General features: G+C 39.0%; 1 protein-coding gene across 9 annotated transcripts in view; it reads left to right on the top strand.

Moving 5' to 3' along the window:
• WDFY3 (WD repeat and FYVE domain containing 3) overlaps positions 1 to 12,854 on the top strand; it is a 296,640-nt gene that overhangs the window by 99,957 nt on the left and 183,829 nt on the right. For all 9 annotated transcript variants that reach the window (XM_043545050.1, XM_043545054.1, XM_043545049.1 and 6 more), the window contains 2 exons: positions 3,722 to 3,932; positions 11,354 to 11,477. In XM_043545050.1, the coding sequence (XP_043400985.1) occupies positions 3,753 to 3,932; positions 11,354 to 11,477 (304 nt within the window). In that variant the 5' untranslated portion in view covers positions 3,722 to 3,752. The remainder of the gene's footprint in view (positions 1 to 3,721; positions 3,933 to 11,353; positions 11,478 to 12,854) is intronic.

The following is a 12,854-nucleotide window of genomic DNA, read 5'->3' as shown; positions in this document are numbered from 1 at the left end:
ACAATCAATGCCCAAGAATTAGTAAGTAGTGTGCCAGCAGATATTATGGAAAGAATGCTGCTGCTAATATGAAAAGAAGGTTGAAATTCTGTTTTAAAAGCTAAATTTAATAGCCTCCCTTTTTAAAGTGAAGGTTTTATTTGATGTCTGAACACAAATCAACTTGTTTTTCAATAACATTTTTATCTATAGAATTTTAATGGCTGCCACAGCTGAAAGTCTGTAATTGCTTATTGTCATCTTTAGAGTGATATTTATGTTATGAGAAATGTGCTCTTCAGTCTTCATGGTATAAAGTGTGCTGTGCATGTACTTAAAGCATGGAGAAACACAGCATATTCATTTGTAAAATTCAGTTTAAAAAAGTTAATTTTTAAAAAAAATTCTCCTGATTTACAGCTTCACTGATGTGGTGGAGTCAATAATAGGTACTGCTTTTTGGTGTTGTCTAATGTTTCGGCACTGCCAGGTAATTTTAGGTCCTAGTTTTAGGAGGTTTTTTAGAGTAGCTTTGAAAAGGCAATTGTATTAACCTACCAGTAGTAAAACCTAAGATAAAAAGCATCCGTGTATTGCTCAACACTTCACCAAAAGTGGCTTTATATTGATTTCAGGATACGCCAATAGGATTGGCTCCTACAACAGAGAAGTTTGGTGTTAGTACATGAGAGTAAGAAAGTGAAACAGACTATAAATGGAAGTAACAATATCTACACTTCGTTTATTCGTTTATTTTTTATTGTTTGGGCTGAATGAAGGGCAAAACCTTAATGCTATAATTGATGAAAATATATCTTAATTTTAATTCTCTAAGGTAGTATTAAAATGTATACATATATTACCAGGTATTTTTAATGAGGCAGTTCCCCTGTTGCCTGTATGAGGTTATTAAAAGTTTAATAACATATGCTTATGGTCTTATTGCTCAGGACACGGGAGGATTTTACGCCACTTTTTCTTTTTTTCCTCTTTTGTCCCCCTAGGAAAAATTCTTCATCAGTGTCATTTGTAGCCTTCCTCTTTCAGTGAATGGAAAACATTTCCCTATAAAGTAGAATTGATTTCCTGTTAATTGTGTGGCCTGTGGTATCAATATTGGCGGCTGTTCCACATTATCACTAGTAATTCTAGTTAAAAAAAAACAAAACAAAACGAAAACTCACTGTACGTGTTGACTGGCTTCTGGTAGAGTCTGTGTTTTGTAGATCTATTTTTTTCCTTCTAACCATATTTCCTTAAGCTCTTAATAGTATGGGTTGATGTATTTATAATTTGTTGGTCAAGATTTGAAGATATTGAGGTCAGATGAAATTTAAAAATAGAATTGCTAATATTGCCAACAATAAAGGCAGTTGCGCCTTTTGAAATATTTTAGCTTTTAGGATGGGGAGGGGGAAGGTTTTCTGAATTAGTTTATCAAGCAATATCTCTGTTTTTTGTAAAGCTTAGGGTGTTGGTTTTTTTAAAGTGAATTATGAGATTGGGGTATAGGCCATTGTAAAAAAGAAAATTTAAAAAAAACCTATCTAAATGTCTTCCTACCTTTTCTGACACATTCTAGGAAGAAGAGTGACTTTAGAGTGAATATAGAGTAATATGGTTATTTTATCAGCAAAGCTAAACTTTGAACATTGCCTTCTTTATATTGATAAGATAAAGTTTTTATTTGAAAACGTTTGAGGCATGTTGTTAAATATTTTTCAAAGTACTAAATGAAGATACAAACATATTGAAACAATAGCCAAACTTCATAGGTCCCTTTTTGAACACTTTCCAGTTCACAAATACTTTACAAGACAAAGAGGAAAACAGTAAAACAACTTTTCCTTCAAAGAGTCTTATTAAAATGGTTTCCATTTTAACCAAACCTCCATACTCTGATAGCTGTTTATATTTCTTCACTCCAGTATCTAATCTTAATCAAGACTTCTGATTAGCAAGATTTTTTTTTTTAATCAGCAGGTGAAATAAATAGGAAGGTGCAAGTCTTCCTGTTTTGCATAGCATACTGTTTGGCTAGGTTTAACAAGGCAGTCTAGATGGCTTTTCTCTTGGTGTATGCTTAAAAAGGATGTGAAAGGCACTACTATCCACTAAGTCAATATGCAAAAGGCCCAAGGTTGCGTCCAAATCTGTCTTCCTCATAGCACTGTTTTCCTCTGCTGTTATCCATCAGGCTTGACAGCCTGAAACTGATTTATTACTTTGTTCAGAGTTCCAAGTGTTCTCTGACTTAATTGAAAGCAAAGAATTTTTGATGGTTTTATTAAAATGAAATAAATGAGTTTTTCTGTTAAACTGTGAACATTTGGGCCAATTTCCCTTTTCAGTGTGAGGCAGACTACTCTATTTTGGTGTCTTCTGAGTTTTCACATTACTGTACTAATGACAGTAACATAATTAAGTCATATTCAGGAGTTTGGGAATAGCTTTGGGGCTTTGACTAACACTATTTCAATTTGAATAATACTATGTATGAATCACTCTGATTTAAGCTTTAATAAACTCAATTAATTTATAGACTTTTCTGTGGTTTTGTCATATCACGTCTTTTCACATTAAACGGGTCAATGAGACTCTCCAGCATGGTCTGACAACTGCTGACTTGTAGATTTGAAAGAAGAGGCTGACTTTTTAAATTTGACTCCTTGTTTTTGTAAATGTTTTTTATATTATCTATAGTGCTCCATGTCCACTGAATTATTTCATTTCATATTATAGTTTCCGTTCTCCATATCCACTGAAGGTAGGACAAGAAGTAATTGGCTTAATCAGGGAGATTTAGGTTAGATGTTGGGAAAAACATTCTAACTATAAGGAAAATTAAGCACTGGAATAGGCTTCCGTGGGAGGTTATGAAATCCCTATCACTGGACATTTTTACAAACCGGTTAGATAAACTACTCCCAGGGATGGTCTGGGTATTCTTGGTCCTGCCTCAGCGCAGGGGGTTGGACTAGATAACCTCTCCAGGTCCCTTCCAGTTCTACATTTTTAGAATTCTGTGATTGTACAAAATTATTTACTAGCATCAGTCTTGGTCCATGCCTGATGTTTGGTCTCTTGCAGCTTGGCAGGATGTTGAGTAGGCCTGGCTTGACATGTAATAGAACTGTACAATTTTTCAAAGTGTCTGACTAGACTGTACATTAAGTATGTAAAATATATTAAGGTCCAGTTTATCAGAAGAATATATCAGCTTTTTCTTTTTCTGGATTGAAATCTTTTATCGTTATCTTTTAAGGAGTGAAATACTAATAATACATTCCATTAGAATTATTTTCATATAGTAATGAATGAATTCACATTAGTAATGTGGTGTGGACATTTATTTTCTAGAACAAAATCTCAAATTAAAATCGACACTTGGCATACTGTATACTTGTAGGAGTAAAGTATTGGACTGTTCAGTAGCATTTTAAAGTTGTAACATCTTCATTTCAAAAGAGCTTGTATTTTACAAACAGCAGTACTGAAATGCTATCACCTTGAAGCCTGAAACATAAAATCTAGTTTTCCCCATCTTGGCACACACAATACCAGTTGCTATAGTACATGAAATTATATAGGCCTTTTAAAAAAAAATCTAGATATAGTATTTATGATTAAGTTGGGAGGGTGCATTTTTGAACTTGCTTTATTTATTTTTTTAAATGTGAAAAATATTTTTGTCATTATTGTATGAGTTTAACTCAAGTAGTTCATTTTCCTTTCTAAACAGGATAGAAAGAGATTTCCAGAACTCAGCAAAGATGAATATGGTCAAGAGAATCATGGGCCGGCCACGGCAGGAGGAGTGTAGCCCTCAGGATAATGCTCTAGGGTTGATGCACCTGCGCCGACTCTTCACAGAACTTTGTCATCCTCCTCGGCACATGACCCAGAAAGAACAGGAAGAAAAACTTTACATGATGCTGCCAGTGTTTAACAGGGTAAGCCAGGTGATCTGATGAGAGACTTTTCTGGTGCTGGCTAGGTCTTATCTACAGTGGAGGAGAGCGTGGAGTAGCTCATGTGCACTAACTACTCTGCACTAACTCGCTGCAAAGATGAATTCACACCCTATCTCACTCCACACTAATTTCCTTGTGCAGATAAGTCCTAAGAGTACTTATAATCTAAATTTGGTGGAGATTGTTTTCCTTTAGAATTGACGGGATTGGGAATATACAGTGGAAACACAACAGAAATTATAATTTTTGTGTTGCCAACATTTTCCTTTTTTGATGTTAAAAGTAATGTTATGTTAGGAAATCTCTAAGGATGCACAGCAGCCTGAGGTTATGTTCCCTTTTATTAACTCTTCATTCTAAAGTAGGGATCTAAACTAGCTTCTAGATTGTCCCAGAACTATTTAGAAAATCTTGCTTTCACATGAGAGTTTGAGTCTGCATGTTCAAAAGCCCAGGTTATATTCAGACTCAGAAATGATTCACTTGATGCTGACACTTCTTTCAGTTGCCAATGCCAGCCACATTACGCTGGAAAAACCCAAGTCCCCAGCCCAGAGAGGTTTTCTTTATAACCTTTTGTCTTTTGTCACTCAGTTATTGTGCTACTTTAATATAAGTAGTTCTTTTGAGGACTGTTTCAGGTACTTTGGAGGGCACCATGTATTTCTGAAGTATAGTACTACCTATCCACTAGAGAGAGATCTAGGAATGCAATTGTTTGGTTTTTTTGCAGGTATATGCTTGTATATACTATTGGGGAGGATTGGAAGCATCAGCAAATTGAAGATCAAACATTTCAGTAAGCAAGCCTGAAAAGAAAAGTTATTTATCAAACTCAAAAAGATAAAATAACCTAAAATTGGCTTGTTAAAGGTTTTCATTTGTACAGTGTGATTAAACTGGTTACATGCTGTTTAGAATGACGAACCAATGTCAAAATACATCTTTAATGTAGTTTTCTAGGCAGTTCACACATTGGCACCACAGTTTGCTGCCATACAACACACTCTTCTTTCAGGAGCAAAGGATTTGTAATATTGAATTGACCTATTAAGTAGCATGATCAAGTAGATAGGTCTCCTGAGTCCCAATCTAGTTCCCCGGGTTCTATTCCCAGCTCTGCCACTGAACATGCCATGTGACCTTGGCCGAGTTCTCTCTTTGCCTCCATTTCACAGCCCACCTTTTATCTTGTTATAAGCCCTTTTTGGGCATGGACTGTGTGTGTAGAATACCCAACATAATGGAGCTTTGATCTTGGTTGGAGCTTGTAAGTGCTACTGTAATACTAATAAATCTGTGATCCATCAGTAGGTGATATTTTAAAAAGTAAATAATATCTTATACACATGATGAATCACTTAGTTGTAAACATGTGAGGGAGAAAGTTCCTTCCTGATCCCTACAGTAACTCGATTTGAGTACTGTGATGGTATGCTGTTTTATCTAGAAATTCTGTTGCTGATTAAATTAACTGTTACTTTCTTTTAAAACCAGCTACAATAATTGTGTGTAGACACAGACAGCAAGCTGTCTTCAGTGTCTCTGCCCAGGACCTTGCAGACTTGAAGGAGAAAATTAACAAGATCCATCATTAGCTCCTTCTGCTTCTTGTCTCTGTTTCCTCATCTCTCCCTGTAATCATGTCTCCTTTACGCTAGTCACTGACTCCAATCTCTTTGAAAGGAACGTGCTCTTAAAATCCATTTCAGTTTGGTTGCTGCCCTCTCCTCTCCCCAGAACCTCTGTTACTAATATCTCAAATGGTTCTCCCTGGCTAACTGTCTGGTCCTTGATTTTATCCTTATCCTCCTTGGCCTTTATTAGTGTTGATCACTTCCTTCTCTTGGACATCTCTTTTCCTTTGTTTTCATGGGCCTCTCCTTTCATGGTTCTCCGTTAATTCTTCTGACTGCTCTTTCAGCCTTATCTTTGATATGGCTCTTTTCCTTTTGTCTCTGTAGAAGTCTGAGTTCTGCCTATGTTCCCCTCACTTTTTCCTTTGATGACCTCATCTGCATCCACATTTTGTTACTTCTGTGCTGAAGACACATTCCTTTTCTTCTGTCTCATAAACTTAGTGGTCTCATGTATCCGAGTTTTCAGCTTGTCATATTCTAGGGCGTACTGCTGTGTAAATTCAGTCCAGCCATAACTGATCTCTAGAGACCTGCAAATTCATGGATATCTGTGGACCATTTTTTCAGATCGCAGATTGGGTGCAGGTACAAGTTTAGTATCTGTGCAGGGCTCTACTGAGCTCCCTATTTTTTCTTAAGCCCTTCTTATTTCCTTATTTCACCATTTTCTTGTGACATCATCATCCATTTTTTCTCTCAGATATTTTTAATCTGTCGTCTTTGGAATCCTCTCTCCCAGTAGAAATACAAGCTATTGCCAAATGTTGTCACCTTTTATTTACAACCTCTCTAAAATCTGAATCTTCTCTGTATTGATGAATAAAACTCCGTGATTTCCTGTATGTGGAATCACTGACAACCATTATCAGTCTTCTTCACGCCACCCAGAATGCCACAGCCAAAATGTGTTCGTGTAGGTCAACCAGACCATGTCACTTCATTTTTTTTTAATCACTCTATTAGTTTTTCCCTTGCCTTCAAGAGCCTGCAAACCTCCAGGCTGACCTACAGCTTAAATCTGTCTACTGTTGTGTCTTCCCCCTCACCCCATGACTGCTGTTCCTCCCACAGTCTGTCAAGCCCCCCCACCTATCATTGTCCACAATACACTCTATGAAAAGGAAAGAGATTTACCTTTAGCAGCATGAACAGGAATTAGAAGGTGACTCCCCTACAGAGGAAAAAGGTGGGCATTGGATCAGCTTCATCGGTCTTAGAAGACACTATTCAATTTCATGAGCCAGCTTGTCAGCAGAATGGTAACAAAATTTAAATCTACCATCTGTTTCATTAGAAGAAGCACCTCATCTAGTCTTTTGATATTCTTTGTACTCTTTCTACCAACAAAGTATCCTTACTAATCTTGGAAGGTCTCTGGCAACCAGTGAAATCAGTATATAATAACCCATCATTTCAAAAAAAGCAGACAAATTATATCAAATTTCCTTATAAGGGTTTCCTGTGTTTTCACGTGGATCCTTGGCAATTTCTTCCTTGTTTTTACTGCAGATGCCTCTGCAAGATCTGGGTATTTACCCTCCACTTGTTTTACCAATAAAATAAAAACCAGCAGGATCTCATTAAAGGGGAAAAGGCAAAATGCCACATTTATTGTGAATACAGAAAGAATCATAGTAAGCAGTTAGTTGTAGCTATAACATTCCATTCAATTACATATGTATTCACACATTCATTCATACACACACACACAGGTTCTGCAAGGTTGTTATCATAATTATCAGCCTTAGAGTTGCTCGTGCCAAGCCACTGCCCAGGTGGCCTGGACACAAGGAGGGAGCAGGGCCTCGTCAGATGCACATCTGACGCTCCTGGAAGTTGGTTTGCAGAATCAGACCCCAAAGTTCTCAGTTTCTAGAGTCCATTTTTACAGGAATTTATTTCTATGCCAGTCTATGGGAATTGCTTCATCGTGCTGTTGCTGAATCAATCAGCAGATGGCACATTCCTGATGGCTCCATGTTGTTCTTTGGTTCTCCCATCCTTGAGGCTGTTGGGTGGATTCCAGTCTGCCTTCCAGGGGTCCTCTGGTTGTTTCCACTTCACGCCTTCTTCGGCCGATGGACACTGGATTCTTAGGCTGGCACCTCCCTGATCATTCAGTTATTATCCGCACCAAGCATCCATCCATATACATCCTCTATCTCTATTTTAAATCACAATTGTTAACAAAGCGATATAGATAGAACAAAAGATGGGGAGTCTCTGTGTGCTGTTTCTGTTGTTACAAAGTATTGCTTTGAGAAAAGACTCTGTCTTAGGATGTACTAACACAATTAGCAGCTTGCAAGTTTCACACAGAGAGGGAGAGAAACAGTACCAAAAACCAAGAGACCTCTTAATTAATAATACCCTGGAATTTAAACTATGGGGAATCAAACTCATTTGTGTTTTTAATACAGAACTTCCTTAATATGATCTAACACACTCCTAATGACAGAGAAGGGGAAAAAATTGATTACTTGAGCAGGAAGCTGGGGTTTTGTTTTGTTTTTACTTCCTTGAGTATGAGGATTGCTAACTGTCAAGTGGTCATGGCTAGGTACCAATTTCATCTTGGGGATAAAATTTCACTTTTTATAAAGAATTTTCCTGAAGAGCATCAGAAGTTAGCTAATGTCCTTATTAAAGAGGGACAAAATGGGGTTAAACATGCTCTTAGACAAGCATCTTCGATGTCTCGGACACGGCTTCAAGATTAGTAGTCTCTTCTCTAACTCCTTGAAGATGCATGTGGTTACGTTGTTTTTGTCTTCCCTTTGAAGTGAAATCAGAAACTGAGCGTCCTTCATTTTAGAGAGACAGACTTTTCCATTCTGAAACAAAGTTTTAGAGAAAATGAAAGAGGTGAGATCAACAGCAAGATCTATGGAACTTGGACAGCCTTTTAGAAGAACTCCTACTTCTGCGTTTAGGTACCAAAGACATTTTCATCATGATCTTACTACACTCAAAGAAGATATCAGTATCAATAATGGTGATCGCAGCAGCTTCCTTCACAGCAACCTCAATATAGAAAACCATCAGGCAAATCTATAATGAGACCCAAGAGCAAGTCTGCCTCTTGTTCCTTACTTACTATTTAAACCTCTTGTTTGACATAGAGAGTGAGAGCCACAAACTAATACAGGACACTTGTCTACCCTTTGGAAGCAGTCTGTCCACTGTCACAGCAATTGGCAGAAGATCTTTATGGACAGATGGGTGTTGGATATAATAAAAGAGGGTTACACCATCCAGTTTCAGACCCTTCCTCCATAACAACCCCACTCTCCTCCCTTTTCAGAGAGTCTTCTCATGAGAGGGTTTTAAGAGCAGACATTCATTCTCTATTACTTTACGGAACAATAGAGGAAGTTCTAGAAAGTCTTAGTAATCAGGTCTTCTATTACCATTATTTCCTTGTTACAAAGAAGGATGGAGGTTCCTGACAAATACTTGATCTGTGAAAATTAAGCAAGTACATTTGAACTGTTCCAGTTCAGGATGGTGACCCTTGTGACAATTATCGTCCGTCTAGACCCTCACTCACCTATCTAGAGTCATTGGCCAACCAGATCTCAAGGATGCTTATTTCTATACTCACAGAAAATACTTGTAGATTTTCCTTGGGTCAAGAACATTTCCAGTACAGGCCCTTCAGTCTTTCTACTGCACTCAGAGTTTTTACAAAATGTCTTTCTGTCATAGCAGCTTTCTTGAGAAGATGAGGGTTTTTTGTTTTCCCATAGGTAGCTTGTGAAAGCTCAAGAAGAGCTGAGCAGAGTCATTCTTTACAGGACTTCATATAAGCTGTTTTTTTGTTTGTTTGTTTTTTAATATGACTAACTGCAGAGTTAGCGCTGTTGCTGCTCAGCTATTATCTAGATCAGTGTTTCCTGAACTTGGGACATGGCTTGTTCAGGGAAAGCCCCTGGCGGGCCAGGCTTGTTTGTTTACCTGCCGTGTCCGCAGGTTCGGCCGATCGCGGCTTCTACTGGCCGTGCTTTGCTGTGCCCGGCCAACGGGGGCTGCGGGAAGCGGTGGCCACTATGTCCCTCGACGCGCGCCGCTTCCTGCAGCCCCCATTGGCTGGGCACAGCAAAGCACGGCCAGTAGAAGCCGCGATCGGCCGAACCTGCAGACGTGGCAGGTAAACAAACCGGTCCAGCGCGCCAGGGGCTTTCCCTGAACAAGCGGCATCCCAAGTTTGGGAAACACTGATCTAGATGGTTCAGACGTGTACAGAAGAGAGTTATAGAAATGTTTCATGGAACACATGCTACTAGAGCAGTTGCTACTTATACAGCATGTTTTAGACCTGTTCCTCAAATTGGGATTTGTAAAGTGGCCATGTGGAAGACACAGCTGTTAGGTCTGATGCCCGGTTTGGTAGGGCAGTTATCCAGTCTTCATTTAATTAGGACACTGTGTCCCACCATCTGTTTTTCTTATACTGCTGAACTAACTATTGCAAGAGTGGATATATGCAGAGGATCTATGAAGAAGAAGAAATGAAGGTTACTTACCTGTAGCTGGAGTTCTTTGAGGCGAACTCTGCGTATTCACACTCCCCTCTTTTCTTCTTCTTGCCCGTGGACTCTTAGTTAATCTATGCTCTGCAGTAGCGGTATAAGGAACTGAGGTGGCAGTTGCTGCTGCTGCTGCTGCTTTTCCTTTTTATAGCCTCACCTTCAGAACGTACTTGAACATTAAGGGGAGGCATAAGAGGGGTGCATGAGTGCTCTAGCAGACACTACTTACAGAAGATTCCACTGTTCTGCTACACTGGTCAGTGCCTGTCCCAAGAGCGTAAATGTGAAGAGTCCATCTCAAAGAACTCCAGTGCCAGATAAATAGCCCTTGTTTTGGGCATCTGAATAAAACTTCATTTTCAAAAGTACTGAACACCCAGTACATCTCTTATATTCAAGGGGAAAATCAGAGCATGGTTATTTAGATGCCTAGAAAATAGAGATAATGGCTTGATTTTCAGATGTGTAGTGTACCTGAAGTTCTCATTAGTGTCAGTGGGAGGTGTACGTGTTTAGCAACTTTGAATAATGAGGCCATAAGTGTCTGAGTTTAGGCATCAAAACTGGAAGACTTTGACATTTCTAGTTTTCCTTTTGCAGAGCTTATAAACTGCTGCAAGTAATAGGCATCCTCTTCACTTTTGTCCTCCCTCAAACCTCCCTGCTGCTGGAAAGAGAAGAGGTCTACCCCTTCTTTGCTAGCTTCCATTTTTTTGGGTCCTCCTTTCTCGTGAATAACCGTAGTGCCTGTCTCTTCCCAAAGTGCTGCATCATGAAGCTAATGTGATACTTGAGTTTCAGTACTTCTGTTTTATTGCTGCCTAGAGTTCTGAATAGCAGAAGAGAAACAGAAAAGAGCATTGGCAAGTTAAAAAACTGTATCAGAGTGAAAGTTCTGAGCAGTGTTAAAGATAGTGGAGCAGGCTCAGGAAGACAACCCTGCATTGGCTTCACTCATATTTAGAAAGCTAACTTTGCAACCATAAGGGTAAAAACTTAACTTTTAAAAAAAAATGGGCGTTTAGATTCTGCGTAAGTTGACAAAGTTGATCTGCTTATTCACTGGGACAGATGGATTTGTCACACCCTGATCTAACACAATGTGTTGAATTCAAAAACTTCTGTTCAATTGTGTGCTAAATTCCTAATGGTAAAAGAGATTTGGTTGCAAGTGAAAAACTGCAACAGATATTACCACATTACAAAATCTGTTTTCTCTTGTCTTTAGGTGTTTGGAAATGCTCCTCCAAGTACAATGACAGAAAAATTCTCTGACCTCCTACAGTTTACTACACAAGTGTCACGATTGATGGTGACAGAAATTCGACGGAGAGCATCAAATAAGTCCACAGGTAGTGCATGGGGTGACAGACTGGGCCTTGTAAAGTGTGTGTTGTGCATTCCAAAGAAGTCAGTAATGTGCCAATGAGCTCTCGTCTGTGAGAGCTGTATGGATGCTTATAAAATGAATATTGGGAGGGTGCAGCATGTATTTATAGGTTTTTACACTCAGATATGTTATCTCTAAAAGCATTTCTAAAGCACCGTAGCTAATTATTATCACAAGACAGTAGCAAGTTCGTTCCAAAGACAGACAAAAATCCTCAGACATAGAAAAATGTTGCCATGCTTCTCTTCTGCTCTGTTTGATAAATGGCTTTGCATGGAGGTGAATCTTATATTGTACCTTGAATATGGGAAGTCTTGAGCTCTTCTTGCTTTCCTCTGAGAGTTGCCTAGCAGGCGATTCACAGCTGAGAAGACTCTGCTTCAGTCTTCTGCTAGTGTTACCATGTGTTGTCTGCTAAGGCTCATTTGTGTCTCTGGTGGTACTGAGGGAGTGGCGGCAGCACAGAGAGAAAAGATCCTGTCCTTTCAGTGTTTTAAGGATGAGGACCAGTATCTCAGTTTGGATCTGGTGGTGAATGAAGAGAGAGTGCAGATTGCAGAGTGCTGACGTTAAATGCTCTTAATGGTCTGTTCCATTTATGAAGTGGGGTGATGCGTGTTGGACCAGCTGCAGTTTCCTTCTGTTTCTCAGGTAGACTGAGTTACAGTAATCCACTCCAAATGGCTAAGTCCAACAGGATTCCAAGGTTGTGTATTAAGAAAAATGTGGAATTAGAGAGAATCCAAAGGAGAGCAATGAAAATAAGTAGTTTAGAAACCTGACCTATAAGGTAAGGTTTTTAAAAAAACAAAAACAAAAAAAACTGGGCATGCCTAGACTTGAGAAAAGAAGACAGCCTTCAAATAGGTTAAGGGCTGTTATAAAGAGGATGGTCATTGAGTCAGTGAATCATAGGGTTGGAAGGGACCTCAGGAGATCATCTAGTCCAACCCCCTGCTTGAAGCAGGACCAATCCCCAATTTTTGTCCCAGATCCCTAAATGGCCCCCTCAAGGATTGAACTCTCAACCCTGGGTTTAGCAGGCCAATGCTCAAACCACTGAGCTATCCCTCCCCCTGTGTATGATCTGTTATTCTCTATGTCCACTGAAGGTAGGACAAGAATTAATGTGCAGCAAGGGATATTTAGGTTACATAGAAAGATTTTCCTAAAAACTGTAAGGGTAGTTAAGTACTCGAATAGATTACCAAGGGATGTTGAGGAATCCCTGTCATAGGTTTTTAAGAACGTGTTTGGCAAACACCTGCCATGGATGTTTGAGATTTGCTTGGTCTTGCCTCAGCGTGTAGGGGTTGGACTTGAACTGCTTTCCAATCCT

Source organism: Chelonia mydas, chromosome 4, assembly GCF_015237465.2.
Source record: "Chelonia mydas isolate rCheMyd1 chromosome 4, rCheMyd1.pri.v2, whole genome shotgun sequence".
Taxonomy (NCBI): Eukaryota; Metazoa; Chordata; order Testudines; family Cheloniidae; genus Chelonia; species Chelonia mydas.
The sequence above is the reverse complement of the archived record's forward strand: the minus strand, read 5'-3'. Positions and strand labels throughout refer to the sequence as shown.